We start from the raw sequence: 16,172 nt of genomic DNA on the forward strand, positions 1-16,172 counted from the left end.
AAGCTTGCTCCTGCTCAGACACCATTCCCTAGTATTTTTAGACCTCTCTGTATGAGCTTCCTTGGGCTGGAAAAATGATTCATTGTACATTTTTCTTGGATTTCTCCATCAGAATTTGGTCTGGCGAGGTTTCTATATCTTTGTGCAGCAGGTTTGGCGGGTAAGCCAGGTTGTACTTCTGTTTATTCCCACATCTTGAATCAGTTTATTTTGTTAATATATGGTGCCAGAGATAATTTTTTATCTCTAATGATTGCTATATGTGATGTCATATGGAGTGAGATATTGGCCTATAATCTCATTTCTGTTAAATTGCGTTCTAATTTTCTCAGTAGTTTTTTGTTCAATCGTGAGTTCTCATCCCAGTAGCTTGGTTCTTTGAGTTATAAAATACTAAGCTCCTTTGATTCTGTATGTTGTGTGCTTTATTTGTCCAATGATTGGCCTATTTCCTCATCAGCATCAAATCATTTTGATAATTACTGTACTGTAGTAAAGTCTGAAATCTGTTATTGTTAGGCTTCCTTACTTTCCACTTTTTATCATTATTTCCATTGAGATTCTTTGTCTTTTGTTCATCCAGATGAAAAAGTTTCATTATAATTTTGTTCTAGCTATACAAAGTAATCCTTTGGAAGTCTGATTGGTCCTGCAATGAACAAGTAAACTTGTTTATATGGTATTTTCATTTTTATTATATTTGTTTAACTGACCAATGGGAGGAAAGGGAGTAAGCATTTACAGAATACCTATTACATGCTGGGCCTTGTGCTAAGCACTTTACAAACAATATCTCATTTGACCCTCACCTCAATTTTGTGAGGTAGGTGCTGTTATTACTCCCATTTTATAGTTGAGGAAACATGTCAAGTGATTTGATATCACCCACAAAAAAAGCAATAATTTTACTTCTTTGCCTATGCTTATTCCCTTAATTCCTTTTTCTTGTGTTACTGTTATACCAAGTGTTTCTGTCATTGTACCAAACAATAATAGTGATGGCCTTCCTTGTTATACATAATCTTAATGAAGTCCTCTAGTTTATCTTCATCATATGTAATGCTGGTTTTTAGTTTTAAATGTTACTTATATTAAATGAAGATATATTTATTCCTACATTTTCTAGTGTTGTTGTTTTTTTAAGATAGGAATGGGTATTGTATCTTATAAAAAGCTTTTTCTATACTTATTGGTATAAACATAAAATTTTTGTTGTTCCTATTACTAATATTATTAAGTTGACAGTTTTCTTAATACTGAATCATCTCTGTATTCCTAGTGAAAGTCCAATTGGGAGGTAGTGTATAGTGTACTTGGTCATTTATTGCTGTAGTTTTCTTACTAATATTTTTAAAAATTGTGTCAATGTTCATTAGGAATATTTGTCTATAGTTTTCTTTCTCTGTTTTGACTCTCTCTGGTTTAAGTATCAAGACAATATTCAGGAGATGGAGCCAAGATAGCATAGAAAAGGCAGTCATTCACCTGAGCTCTCCCCAAAAACCTTTAAATAATATCACGAAATAATTCCTGAAGTGGCAAAACCCACAAGAGGATGAGGTAAAATAATTTTCCAGTCAAAGACAACTTAGGAAGTCAGCAGGAAGGGTCTGTTGCACCTGCGTGAAAGTGGAATACAGTATGGTGCAGCTTATGCCAGTGCACACCAGGCCTTGGAAGCCACTGAATCATCAACAGCAGAAGCTGCTTCCTCAGCCCACAGATATTAAAGGAGTTGAACAACTGATCAAAGGGAGATTACAGAGATCTCTTAGCTAGCATTGGGGGCAGGATCTAGGTCACAGTCCTGGGTGGCAGTCTCAGAGCAAGGAGGAGCACTAGCACACCAGGGCTTACAGCTAGAGTGGAGTGGGGGCACTCATCACAGTTCCAGGGCAGAAAAGAGTGCTTGCAATCACTCACAGACCAGAAGAGTAGGAAACATACCTCTCTTTAGATCATACCACCGTGGAAGAACTGAAAACTTACATGTCCCTAGAATTATCTCTGAAAACAGTTGCATAAAACCCCTGAAACTTGGGACAATGTGCTGTCCACCCTGGAAACAGAGCCCCACTTTAACAAAGAGTTAAAAGTCAAGAAATAGACCGAAAAAAAAGTTACCATGGTGACAAGGAAGATCAAAATATACACTCAGAAGAAGATAACAAAGTCAAAGCTCCAACAATCAAAGCCTCCAAGAAGAATATGAATTGGTCTCAGGCCATGGAAGAGCTCAAAAAGAATTTTGAAAATCAAGAGAGGTAGAAGAAAAATTGGGAAGAGAAATGAGAGTGATGCAAGAAAATCATGAAAAATCAGTCAACAGATTGGTAAAGGAGACTCTCCCCCCACCCCCCACACAGACTGAAGAAAATAACATATTAAAAACAGAATAGGCAAAATGACAAAAGAGATACAAAAAGCCAATAAGAAGAATGCCTTAAAAAGCGGAATTGGACAAATGGAAAAAGAGGCATAAAAATTCACTAAAGAGAAGAACTCCTTAAAAAGTAGAATTGGTCAAATAGAAAAAGAGGTACAAAACTTCAATGAAGAAAATAATTCCTTAAAAATTAGAACTGAGCAAATGGAAGCTAATGATTTAATGAGAAATCAAGAAACAAAACAAAATCAAAAGAATGAACAAATAGAAGACAATGTGAAATATCTCACTGAAAAAACAACTGACTTGGAAAATAGATCCAGGAGAGAGAATTTAAAAATTATTGGACTATCTGAAAGCCATGATCAATAAAGGAGCCTAGAAGTCATCTTTCAAGAAATTATCAAGAATTGCCCTGATATTCTAGAACCAGAGGGTAAAACATAAATTGAAAGAATCCACTGATCACTGATCCCAAAATGAAAACTCCCAGGAATATTATAGCTAAATTTCAGAGCTCCCAGGTCAAGGAGGGAATATTTCAAGCAAGCAGAAAAAATAATTCAAGTTTTATGGAGCCATAGTCAGGATAACACAAGATTTAGCAGCTTCTACTTCTCCTTCAGGGGGAAAAGTGGATATTCAATGAAATAGAGGACTTACAAAGCTTTCTTGATGAAAAGACCAGAGCTGAAAGGAAAATTTGCTTTTCAAATGTAAGACTAAAGAGAAGCATAGAAAGGTAAACAACAAAGAGAAATAATAAGGGACTTTATAAGGTTAAACTGTTTACAATCCTACACGGAAAGATGATACTTGTAACTCGTAAATACTTTCTCATTGTTAGAGCAATAAAAGTGAGGGGTGAGAAAGAGGAATGCACTGGGAAAAAGGGAAAGAGAGGGATAGAAGTGGGTAAATTATCTCACATAAAAAAATCAAGGAAAAGATTTTCATAGTGGAGGGGAAGATGGGAGAAACTGGGGGGAGAGTGAGTGAATCTTACTCTCATCACAACTGCCTCAGAGAGAAAATAATATACACACTCAATTAGGTATAGAAATCTAACCCTACTGGAAAGTAGGAGGGGAAGGGGACAAGGGAAGGAGGGTGATAGAAGGGAGGGCATATTGGGGGAGGCAGTAGTCAGGGTGAGAGAAGAGAGATAATAGAATAAACAGGGTGGGGAACAGAATAGAGGGAAATATATTTAGCAATCGTAACTGTGAAAAAAATTGGAGCAAGTTTCTCTGATAAAGGTCTCATTTCTCAAACATTTAGAGAACTGAGTCAAATTTATAAAAATAGGAGCCATTGCCCAATTAATAAATGAACTTAGAGATATGAAGTTTTCAGATGAAGTAATCAAAGCTATCTATTGCCATATGAGTAGGTGCTCTAAATTGCTATTGATTGGAGGAATGCAAATTGAAACAATTCTGAAGTACTACTTCATACCCATTAGACTGGCTAATAGGACAGAAAAGGTAAATGACAAATGTTGGAGGGGATTCTGGAAAAATGAGACTTTAATGCATTGTTGATGGAGTTATGAACTGATTCAACCATTCTTTAGAGCAATTTGGAGTTATGTACAGTGGACTATAAAAGCATGCCTTTGATTTAGCAGTGCCACTACCAGGTCTGTATCCAAAAAGAGATAAAAAACAAAAGAGAAAAGGATCTATATTTACACAAATATTTATAGCAGCTCTTTTCTAGGGGCAAATAATTAGAAATTTAGGAGAAGTCCATCAACAGGAGAATGGTGAATAAACTGTGCTGTGAGATTGTGATGAAATACTATTGTGCTATAAGAAAAGATAAGCAGGATGCTCTCAGAAAAACCTGAAAGGACTTACATGAGCTGATGCAAAGTGAAATGCACTGTGTACAAAGTAACAGCAATATTGTAAGGCGATCAGCTATGAATAATTTACCAGTTGAAGCATTATAGATTTTCCTGAAGCCCCTCATTTTAACTCTTTGTAAATCTTTATTTACACACTTAAAAGTGGGTTTCTTATAAACAACATATTATTGGCTTCTGCTTTCTAACATATTCTGCAATCCTTCCCCACATTATGAGTGCAGCCCATTCACATTCAATTATGCAATTCTATTCTCTTATACTTTTCCTCTCTTTACTTCCTGACCTCTCTTAACAAAGAGAGTGGTGGGCAACATACTAAGCACAGTGCTATACTTTTGGTGTAGTCTGTTTCTACTTTCCTGTCTTTTTTCTTTTTCCTTTCTCAGAACCAAATTACAGGTTATTACCCTTTGTTCTATTTAAACACTTCTTTCTGATCCATTCTCTGTCATTAGTTTGTTTTGCTTATATGCCACCCCCCAATCTATCTCTTATTCTTTCCTCTCCCTTTCCTCATTAGAGTGAAATATAATTGTGTATCCAAGGCTCTGTGCATATTTTTCCACCCTTTCACAAGTGAAAGTGAGGTTCAAGTGCTGTTCACTCCTCTACCTCTTCCTCTGTATTTATATAATCTTCTACTTGTACACCCTGATGGTGTGACATAATTTCCCCCATTTTCTTCTCCCAATATATTCCTCTATCTCCTCCCTCCCTCTTTTAAGAGATCATCAAAATTTAACAAAACTACTCCTAGGATCTCTGTCTTAATTCCATCTATTACCCTGATACTACAGTTATGAGGAAACACATGTATCATTTTCCCATATAAGAATGTAAACCTTGTTCACTCCCTTATGATTATATTTTTAAATTCTGTCTTTCTTGACTCATGTTTGCATTTTAAAGTTTCCACTCAGTTTTGGACTTGTCATCAAGAATGCTTAGAAGTCTTTTATTTCATTAAAGGTACTTTTTTTCCCCTCTGGAGGATTATACCAGGTTTGCTGAATATTGTTCTTAGTAATAAGTCTGTTTTTTGTTTTTGTTTTTGCCTTTTGTGATATAATATTCTAAGCTCTCTGCTTCTTTACAGTTGTGGCTACATATTATGTGAATCCTCAATACTTGTTTCATTGACATGTAAGCTCTGAATTTTGGCAACAATATTCTTGGAAGTTTTCATTTGGGTTTTCTTTCAGGAAGTAACTATAGAATTCTTCGTATTTTTATTTTGCCTTCTGGTTCTAGAAGATCTAGGCAGTTTTTTTTAATGATTTCTTGAAATACAACATTTAGATTTAATTTGGTCATGGTTTTTCAGGTAGTCCAGTGATTCTCAAATTATCTCTTCTCTGTTTTCCAGGTGAATTGTTCTTGCTATTAGATACCTTATACATTCTATTTTTTCCAGTCTTCTAATTTTTAAAAAATATTTCTTATCTCATGGCATTATTAGCTTCTATTCAGTCTACTCTAATTTCTGATGTGCCTCTTCTACTAAGAGGTTAATTTTCTTTACAAGTCTTTCATCCATAGTTCTCATTTCTTTATCCATTTTTTTCTAGAGATCTCATTTAAATTATAAATTATTTGTAAAATATTTTAAAAGAACTTTTGTTTCTTCCAGGAATTTTAGTTGAACTTGTGTGGAAACCATGTTTTTCTTTGGAGGTTGTTTCTGTAGAATAGTCATTCTCTTCTTTTGGGGGAGCTTGTATATACTGACTTCTACTTACCATCTTAACTGGTCTTTAAGGACTGCTTTAACTGCATCCAAGATATTTTGATATAGCTTCTTTTTGTCAATTCTCAATCACAGTTTTTGTTTTTATGATTTGATCTTTGACCCACTCATTCTGGACATCATAATTAAATTTTCATTTATTTGTACCTTTATGTTTTATAAAGGATGTTGTCAATATTTCTGTTTCTTTCCTTTTAAATCGATAATTTCTTTGTGCTTTGGCACATGATGTATTTTTGTAAAGGTAGCATGTGATCCTGAGATATATGTATGTCCATTTCCATTTCCATTCAGAAATGTAAATCTTAAAGGTCTACATTCTGAACATTTAGAGAAGAAACTTGTTTTATACTTTCCTAATCTTTTTTATATTAGTGGTGAGAGAGGTGCATTAACATCTGCAACTATTGCTACTATCTATATCTTTTCACAATTCACTTAACCTTTCCTCTATGAATTTAGGTTCTAAGGTTGTTTCTGTAGAATAGTCATTCTCTTCTTTTGGGGGAGCTTGTATATACTGACTTCTACTTACCATCTTGACTGGTCTTTAAGGACTGCTTTAGCTGCCTCCTAGCTGCTACCTTGCATTTAGAATGTATTTAATGTTTGTTTAATTAAGTTCATTAGAGAGGTAAAAATTGTGTTGTAAAGTCTGAGGGAAGAATATTGTTACTGACTAGGAGAATAAGGGAAGTCTCAATGAAGGAGATGCCATTAAGAGGCAATGTGGTAAAGTATAAAGAATATTGGATTTGGCATTGGGGGTTGAATTCCTGGGCCTCTGGTATTTACTACCTGTATAAACATGGAGAAGTCATTTAACCTTCCTAAGTCTCAGTTTCCTCATGTGTAATAAATGAAGGGCTTAGACTACATAGGCCCTATATATATGTATATCTATCTATCTATCTATCTATCTATCTATCTATCTATCTCTTTCTAGCATGAAGGCCTATGAATCTATCATCCTGTCAGTTGGGTTAATAGATGAAGAGATGTAAATCTTAAAGAACTATAAAGATGTAAGCTATCATTATCCTCATCTTCTTTCTCATTATTATCATCCCAGGCATAAACTGTAGCTTGAATAAGGGCATGTAGGTACATGCTCAATGGGAAGAGAAAAGTTCAATTTGATTGGAACATAGAATATATGAAGGCAATTAACATGAGATAAAGTTGGAAAAGGAGCAGAGCTCTAGGTTATGGGGGAGCCTTCAGGTCCAGGTAAAAGATATTAGAACTTTATTCAGAAGACAGTAGGGAACCAATGAAGATTTTTGAAAAAAAAGAGTAATTTAAGTATAAGGAACCAAAGCATAAGAAAAAAATATTCTAACAGTTTTATAAATAGATGCTTTATAATATAGAACTGCTAATATAGATTTTGATTGAATTAGACTAGGTACACATTTTAATATTTCAGATTGTGTATAATATAGATGACCCATTTTCTTTGTAAAACACTGATCCTAAACCAAACCCCTAACTAACTCTATCTCTAACCCTATGAGTCCAAGAGTGAGAAATATTGCCCCTGGTTGAGGGTTTTTGGTTACCTGGTGTTCCATGGCAAAGGCAGTTTTTCTGTCAAATAAAGGTGGTAGAAGGAATGTTGATTGATAAATTTGAGGACACAGGGGACTTTGTGGTTTATATAAATTTCAGAAAGCACACTGGAATGATCTAGGGGATATTTCAGTAGGGATGGGAAGGGCTAGGATAGGAGCAAGGATTTGAGAGGAGATAAGAGTGGACTTGGAAAGACTGCTTATGGCATGTTCCCTTATCAGGATTAAGTCAACAGGAGAATTAAAAGTTAATCTTCTTGAATGTTTGAGATATAATTTGGAACTTTGGTATTCTGGCATGTAAACTCCAAAAGGTGTCTTCCAGATGCTAGAGCTCCTTGAATGAAGGAGGCCCTCCATTTTCTTATCTTCAAGGCTTCCAAAGTTTTGTGGAGGAAAGGCTAATGAATGGTGTCTGGCTTTTTCTAGTTTTCTTCTATTATACCTTCTGTCTGTCACTATACCCAGAACACAACTAATTAAATTGTAATTTTTAATTCAATAATCTTTATTATTTTAGCAGAATTTACAGAGTGTCTATTATAATGCCATACATAAGCAGGTGCTTAACAATATAGGATTGCTAATATACAGTATTTTATTGAATTAGATTAAGGGCACATTTTAATGTTTTCAATTATCTTTAATATAGGTGACTCATGTTCTCTGCAAAATACCAAAACCTACAGACAAAAATTAACATATTGAGTCTCATTCAAGGATTTAATTTTACATGGTGTATATACCATTTGAGTTTAAGTTCTTTCATGGAATGGAATCTTTTTTTTTTGTCTTTGTTTATCTAGCACATAGGAAGGTGGCAGAGTCATCTGGCACACCAGATGGAGTACTGGACAGGATGATCTGGTTCACTGGACCTCTGACATTTACATGGTCAAATTACTTAAGTTGTCTGAGCCTCAGTTTCCTTATCCATAAAATGGGGATAATAATAACTCTAGTACCTACCTCACAGAGTTATTGTTAGGTTCAAATAAGAAAAATGTAGGTAAAGTTCTTTGCAAATTTTCTAGTGCTATGGAAACATCATTGATTCAAGGCCTTTCTAATAATCCATACTAAAATAACTAATATATGAAAATACCATTCTTTTCTCTTCACTTAGAAGCTATTTATGATTCTTACTCATACATTGGTCCAAACATTATCAATACTACCTGTTGGGAGCAAACTTCATAAATTTATTGCTTGCTGTGTAAAGCAATATTTACCTTTATTTGCACTTAACTTGGTTTGAGCAACCTTCAATAAACATACCTTTTACTCTAACAGAGTTTTAATGAGTATGTCTCATGTTTTCCAAGCCCATGCTATTCATGATTTTGACAACATTATTTTTAACTGTCATCTTTCCAGAATTTCAGTTCCCATGATTTCCATCTTTACCTCAGCTATCTATAAGAGATGGTCATATCTCAGACCTCAGCATCACTTAAAACCGTTCTAACAGTAAGCTTTTAAACTCTGAACCTCCTCTGATCATGTTGTCCAACTATTCAACCACCATATTATTCCAGTACCTACTTATTTGCCCTTGACTCCTCCCTGTTCTTTTAATCTGTTATCCCTTTACTTCCTCCATACACAATGCTATCCATGGTCAGTCATTTCAACAATACATTTTTTCTTCAGTTTTGAGACCAGGTTTCCTTGTACTCCCCATGTTTCTTCCCTATTACTTGTTAGTCCTGTGTCACTGTTATGATTTCCATCTCCACTTTGATTTTCTAATTACATAACACTGCTGGAGGAAGTCATTCATTTTTCCTTCATTTATTCATTAAACATATTTATTAAGTATTGTGCAAAGCACTATCCTAGAGGCTAAGGGAGGTACACAGCTTAGATAGAGTATAGTCTATGTTCTTGTGAAGTTTATAGTGTAATAGTGGATAAAGAATAAGTGTAGCAAAATTGTTACTAATGAGGAGTGGGGATGGGGAGAGGGTGAACATGGAAGTCTTCATGAAGGAGGTACTTTTTTAGTCATGAAGCTGTACTGAATGGATCCACTACGAATATATACTATTACAAACTAGGGTCTCACATATCCATGACAGTACTTTTTGTTAATTTCTGGCCAACTAATTGTTATCTTGTATAATGGCTTTTTAAAACTTTTTTTTTCCTTTAAGCTATCAATTCAATTCCCAGCCCTGTCTGTCTTAGCAAAGAAATAGGAGATAAGGCCTGAAGAAGACAGAGGCTGTCTATGGTGGGCTTCCTCATCCACACCTCAAATCTACCTTTCTTTTATCTCAGCATTCATTGCAGTCTCAGAAGATTAAGTAGTCCTCCTTGTGGCCAAGACTCATTCTGCCACTGATGTTCTTGATTCTGTTCCCTCCTATAACTTTTGGGATTTGTTAAATTGGTCATTCTCTCTTTTGCTGTCAATCTTTCTACTTTTCTTTTTTAAGGCTTTTCTCCTTCCTATAAACATCCTCGGTTCTCTCCAATTTTAAAAATATCTTCCCTTGGCTTTGCTGTTTCTTCAAACTTGTACCATAATCTTTGCTTCCTTTCATCACTAACCTTCTAAAAAGTCTTACTGCTTCTTTTTCACCCATTTACTTCTCAACCCTTTGCAATGTCTTCTCTCCCTACAACTCTACTGATGGGCCCCTCTCAAGGCCACAAATGATCTCTTCATTGCCAAATTTAATATCCTTTTCTCACTCCTCATTTTCTTTGTTCTTTCTGCAGCATATGACAATGCTGAATCACCCTTACTTCCTGATAAATGTCCTCTCTTCAACTTTTCCTGATGGTTCTCTTATGTTTTATGATCAATTATGATCAATCCTTCTAAGTCTCTCTCCTGTTTCCAAATATCTACCAAGATTGTACCATAGGCTTTCTTACTCTCCCTACAACCTCATTCTTCACAATCATTTATTTCCATGACTTCAACTACTTCCTAGTTCTGTATTTGGAATATTCTTTCATGTAATTTATATATGAAGATTTATTTTTGGAAAATTTCTTTCCTTAAGATATCTCTAGTATCAATGGGATTATTGAAATGCAAAAATTGGAGAGAAGGCAGTGTGGTACAGTAGAAAGAGTTAGCTTTGGATTAAGAAGATCTGTATTCATATCCCACCTGATGATCTGTGTGATCCGCAAGCCACGTAATTTCAATGGTACTTAGATTCCTAATCTATAAAATAAGGGGATTGGACTAGATGGCCTTTTCAGTTCTAAATCTATGATTAAATGACTTCAGAGGCCCATCTGGGATACCCACACCTCTACACAAGTGCCCTCTATAGGCAAGAAGAACAAATCTAAACTCTCTTCCATATGACAGCCTTTCAAATACTTGAAAAAAGCTATTATGTCCTTCCTAAGTCTCCTTCCTCCAGATTTACTACAATTAATAGTTTGAACCTGAAACTCACTATTCTGGCTATCTATACTTGCATGAGTATTTTGGACTGCCAAATCACACTATTGTACACATATGTAGGATATATTGGACTAAAATATCCACATCTCATTAGTAGCTAAGCATTTATTATGTGCCAAGCACTGTTCTAGGAACTGGGGGTATAAAGACAAAAAGCAAAATAGTCCCTAACTTCAAAGTGCTAACACCGTAATGGGAAGAACAGCGTGTCTGTGCATATATGTGCACAGCAAGGAGGCACTAGCAGCTGGGAGGAACCAGGAAAACTGTCATAGAAGTGAGGACACTGGACCTGAGGCTTTAAGGAAATCAGAAATACTGAAGAGCAGAAGTTAGGGGGGAATGTATTCCAAACACTGGGAACAGCCAGTGCAAAGACACAGAGACGGATGATGGGTGATAAAGTATTGTTTGTATCAGAAGTAGGTCAACTTGGCTAGGCAAGAGAATGTACAGAAAGGAGTAAAGGTATCATACTGGAGAGGCAGAATAGGGCTAAATTGTGATAAATTTTAAATGCCAGAGATATCTAGATTTGACCCTAAAGGTTTAAGGAGCCAGTGAGAGTTCATTGAGTAGGGAAGGTGGTGCTTGGTCTTCAGAAAAAATAACTCTCACAGCTGTATGAAGAATGATTTGGAGTAGAGAGACATTTGGGGAGGGGAAACCATAAGGAGGATATTGCAATAGTACAGATGAGAGGTGATAAAAGACCTAAACTATAACGGTGGCTGTCTAAGTGGAAAAAATGGGGCATATATATTGTAGAAGTTGAAATTAAAAGATTGGGTGAATTTATGTGAGGTGGGTGAGGAATAGAGGATGAAACTAAGATTTTGAACCTGGGTGATACAAAGGTTGGTGCTGCCCTTGATAGAAATAAGAAAGTTTAGGAGAAGGGTAAGGAAAGATAACGTGTTCTGTTTTGGGCTGAATTTGAAATCCCTAAAGTAAATCCAATTTGAAATGTCCAATAATCACTTGATGATTCAGGACTGAAGTTCAAAAGATAAGAACTGGATATCATTTGGTATTCATTGGTATAGGGATGAAAATTAATTATTTTTTAGATAAACTGTTATCCAGCCCCCTATACTCGAAAAGTTGCTTTTTTAAAAACAGATGCAAGTGTTCAATTTTTAAAAATTAATGCAATTAAATATAAATTATATTTTATCTTGATTTTTACCTAAATTGTATTTTTTTTGGATATTAATTCTGCCATCCACGTTATATAACTATTAACTTTTTGTTATGTGCAATCTGACAGGCATGACATCCATGCCTTTATACAAGTTACTGTTAAACAGCACAGGGACAGACACTTAATGTACACTTCACCAGATAATTCCTTCAAAGATAAGAGAAACATTAATGACCAGACATTAAAGTCTGCATCCACCTGAAAACACCATCGTCTAGCCCACATCTCTACATCTTATCCACAAGTGTAGCATTAGACTCCGCAAAATGCTGCTGAAATCTAGGCAAACCTTACCAGTATTCCTCTAATCTATCATTTTAGAAATGCTGTAAGAGAGGAAGTGGTTAATCTAGTATGATCTGTTTTAAAGTTTTTGTAGATTCTTACTCTCTTTAAAACGAAGTTTTAGAATTTTGCCAGCAATTTCAGTCAAATATACTGACATAGTAACTTGAAGTAATAAAGGGCAATTAAACACTCTATATTGGTAATTTTTGTCCATGCCTTTCTAGCCCAAAGAGTATTGTCCTTGGAAAAAAAAAGAGAAGAAGATAAAGTTTGAGTGGTTTTTCCTTCTTTCTGTTGTCTATGATTATCAGCTACCCCAATATAACTTTAAAAAATTTCATTTTTATTACTTAGTATTTCTCCTCAAGCCTTAGTTTATTTAGTCCTTGACACTATTAAAGAGCTATGACATGCTTTTTATTTACCTTTAGTTATTTATTCTGGCTTCCATTTATATATGTCTTTTGAAAATTCTAAGTATCAGAATTATAGAATCTCTTTTGGAAAAGACAATCTAGCCTGGGCCATATATGATTAAGAATATTCTCTATAACACAATTGACAAGAAGGTATCCAGCCTTTGCCTGAAAACCTCTATGTGGTGCAACCAACCTGCCACCTCCCAAGGAAGCTGATTCTACTTTTCCATGACTCTACTTGTTAGGATGGTTTTCCTTTCATTAAGCTCACTGAAGTTGCTCTTCAACTATCTTCTGCTGTTTCTAGTTCTGCCCTATGAGATCAAAGCAGAACAAGTTTTACACCTCTTCAGAAAGGCAGCTAAGTGGTACAGTGGGGAAAGAGGGCACTGGACCTAGAGTCAGGAAAACCTGAGTTCAAATTTGGCCTTAAATACTTACTAGCTGTGCGACTCTGGGCAAATCAATTCTATCTGCCTCAGTTTCCTTAACTATAAAATGGGATTAATAATAGTACCTCCATCTCAAGGTTATATTGTAAGGATCCAGTAAGATATTTAAAAAAAAAACAATTAGCTCAGTTTCTGGAACATAATAGATGAGTGTTTATTTCTTTCCTTCCTTGTGGAAATCTTTAAAATAATTGAAGACAACATACATTTTATTCCCTTCAAGTTTTCTCTTCTCCAGGCTAAATGTTCCACTTGAACTCAAGTTCCTCCACTGAAGTCAGTCTCCTCTCTACACTCTTTAGTTTATCTCTATTCATTCTAAAATGTGACGCCCAGAACTGAACACAGTACTCCAGAAATGTAGTCTAGTCAGGGCAGAAATCATACAAGCTATCACTGGACACTGTAATAGTTCAATGAGTTCTTTTTGAATGAAAAACAGGTCTTTAAATAACTTAAAGAAGAGGTCTGAAGAGAAAATTAGAGTCAAGAGAATAGAAAACTCAGTGACCATTAGGCAAAAGCAGAGATGAGAAAGCCTGAGGAGTCAAGAGTTGACATACTTCCTAAAGAAACCTTTGAAGAAGAGGAATGATATGGACTTCTTAATGAAGCATTAAAAAATTGGGGGTAAATGTAAGAAACGTTGTCTTCCAGATCTCATCAAGAAGATTAAACTATAACCAAATGCAAAATAAGTTATAACCTAATGAACTGTAATCTGTCTGGAGTCAATACTGTCACAACATAAATAGGATGGTAGTTTGAATGGAATCTAAAAAAAAAAAGAGGAGTCAAAGAATCTGTCAGTGTCTCAAATACTGTCTGGGGAGACGGTGTCCTGACTTGATGAGATGAATAATCAATTTTCCTTGGTCTGTATCCTTATCTCCACTATAGAAATAAATCAGGATATCACAGCTTAATGGCAATATTCCCTAAGGTCTTTCAGCTCCCTTTGCCTTGACCCTTTATTCACTAAGTAACTTTCTGACACTAAATCATTTTCTAAAGTATACTTTCCTATTAGAAACTGAAGGTGCTAACCTGTGGGTACAAGTATTTTGGCCTGTTTGACAGAGATTTCAGAGTAAATTAATAACTGGTATTGTGGATCATCAATCAGTCTCTTGTGAGTATGGTTAGTATGAACTAGTATCTCAAGACCTGATCATCCCTGACTGAACATATTCAAGTTTCTGAACATGCAAAGATGAGAACCAGACTCTGAACTTGTGGTGACCTTACCAAACTGTAAAGAGGAAAGGATAGGAGAAGAGAAGAGAGGAGAAGGGAGAGTAAGAAAGTGAGAGAGAGAGAGAGAGAAGACAAATAGCTGTCTACCCTTTCTATGACCCCATTATGTATAATAAAATAAAACTGAAGATCAGAAAACTGTACAATATCTTTTACAAATTTAATTGAATTTATTAGGAATTTCAGAAAAACAAAGTTTTAAGAGTATAGGTCATACATAATCTGAATAGCAAAATATTTTTCTTTTTAAAGTAAATTTACATCCAGTAGCATGCTCATTAAAAAACAATGAGGTATTTCCATTCTTTTAAAATCCATTTAACAATAAAGTGCATAATAAAGCAGAATTGATATCATAAATGTAAACTGATCTGTTAATATTCATTACTTGTGTTATCAATTTGCCTTCATTTTACAATTTATTGTATAGTACTTAAAATGGTTATGGAATTCAGGAATATATTATATATTTACAAGATAATTTCAAAATAAAGGTTCCATCTAGTAGTTCCATTAATATTTTCTCTGTATTTGGGATTGAACTTCTGTGGATATATTGTGGCCTATAGATACGGAGGTTGTCCATGGCTCACTGTTCTGTAACATAATTAATTTATGAAAAAACACAATGATATAATATTCTGAAGAAACTAGTTTTAACATATTGTTAATCAGGTATCTCCTTTTCACACATTAACATAAAGAGCATCAATTCATTCATTAAAGCTCAAAATTCTGAAAATTCTGAAATGTCACAATAATGTTTACATCACATTTATGTTACTGGTAAAAACCTCTCTATCCAAGAACTGCTGTACAAAAGGCCAACTTGTTCATTTTGCAATTTAAACTTGGATGTGAAAGCAACATATAATTAAGGATGTAAAAATGTACTAAAGCAAATTGCTTAGTGTGATAGTTGTTTGAAATGTATTACAGCAATTTTGAAAATAAGCAAAATTCTTTGAATTGAAATTCTGGCTCCTGGAATTCAAAGTCAACACTGAAAATCACAATCTGGGGGTGGCAGAGGTCCTAAGAATGCTTATACAGCAGTTTCTGAATCTACCTCAAGAAAGATATAGTTCTTATAAAAGGAAGGGAGAAGGATCCAGAGAGGATTCATGAAGACATGGACAGCTTGAAATCTGTCCTGGTGGAGAAAATGCCCGCACTAATGAGAGCACAGATATATCAGAGTATCTAATGATGTAAACAGAATCATCTTTCCAGGGCCCCTTTAAATGTTCTACAGTTGAACTATAGACCTGATTCTGTTTAAGTGTCTACTAAGAGAATCAGGTCTATAGTTCAACTGTAGAACATTTAAAGGGGCCCAGATTTCAAGCTGTCCATGGCTTTATGAATCACTATTGCCAAATAAAAGATCATCATTTGATGGACAAACCTTCTTGTGATGAGGCCCCTCTCCTCCCCGACTCTCTCAGAACTTAGCTGGGCTGGTTATCAGACAGGAGAAAGTCTGTACTTGAAGTTTGTGATTTTGTGGGACTGACAGCTTTTGAGAAGCTCGACTCA

General features: G+C 35.0%; 1 protein-coding gene and 1 long non-coding RNA gene across 16 annotated transcripts in view; one reads left to right on the top strand and one right to left on the bottom strand.

Moving 5' to 3' along the window:
• The window catches only part of LOC140505370 (uncharacterized), a 126,123-nt gene that overhangs the window by 38,244 nt on the left and 71,707 nt on the right, over positions 1–16,172 (top strand). The window lies entirely within an intron of this gene.
• Positions 1–16,172, bottom strand: part of CEP126 (centrosomal protein 126) — a 138,557-nt gene that overhangs the window by 22,161 nt on the left and 100,224 nt on the right. For 6 of the 14 annotated variants that reach the window (XM_072611278.1, XM_072611271.1, XM_072611275.1 and 3 more), the window contains one exon: positions 14,780–15,230. The exons of 5 other annotated variants lie outside the window; for them this stretch is intronic. In XM_072611278.1, coding sequence (XP_072467379.1) covers positions 15,147–15,230 — 84 coding nt within the window. In that variant the 3' untranslated portion in view covers positions 14,780–15,146. Of the gene's footprint in view, positions 1–13,047; positions 13,239–14,779; positions 15,231–16,172 lie in introns of those variants that run through there. 3 more of the 14 variants (XR_011967468.1, XR_011967467.1, XM_072611273.1) reach the window with 2 other exon arrangements.

Source organism: Notamacropus eugenii, chromosome 5, assembly GCF_028372415.1.
Source record: "Notamacropus eugenii isolate mMacEug1 chromosome 5, mMacEug1.pri_v2, whole genome shotgun sequence".
Lineage (NCBI taxonomy): Eukaryota > Metazoa > Chordata > Mammalia > Diprotodontia > Macropodidae > Notamacropus > Notamacropus eugenii.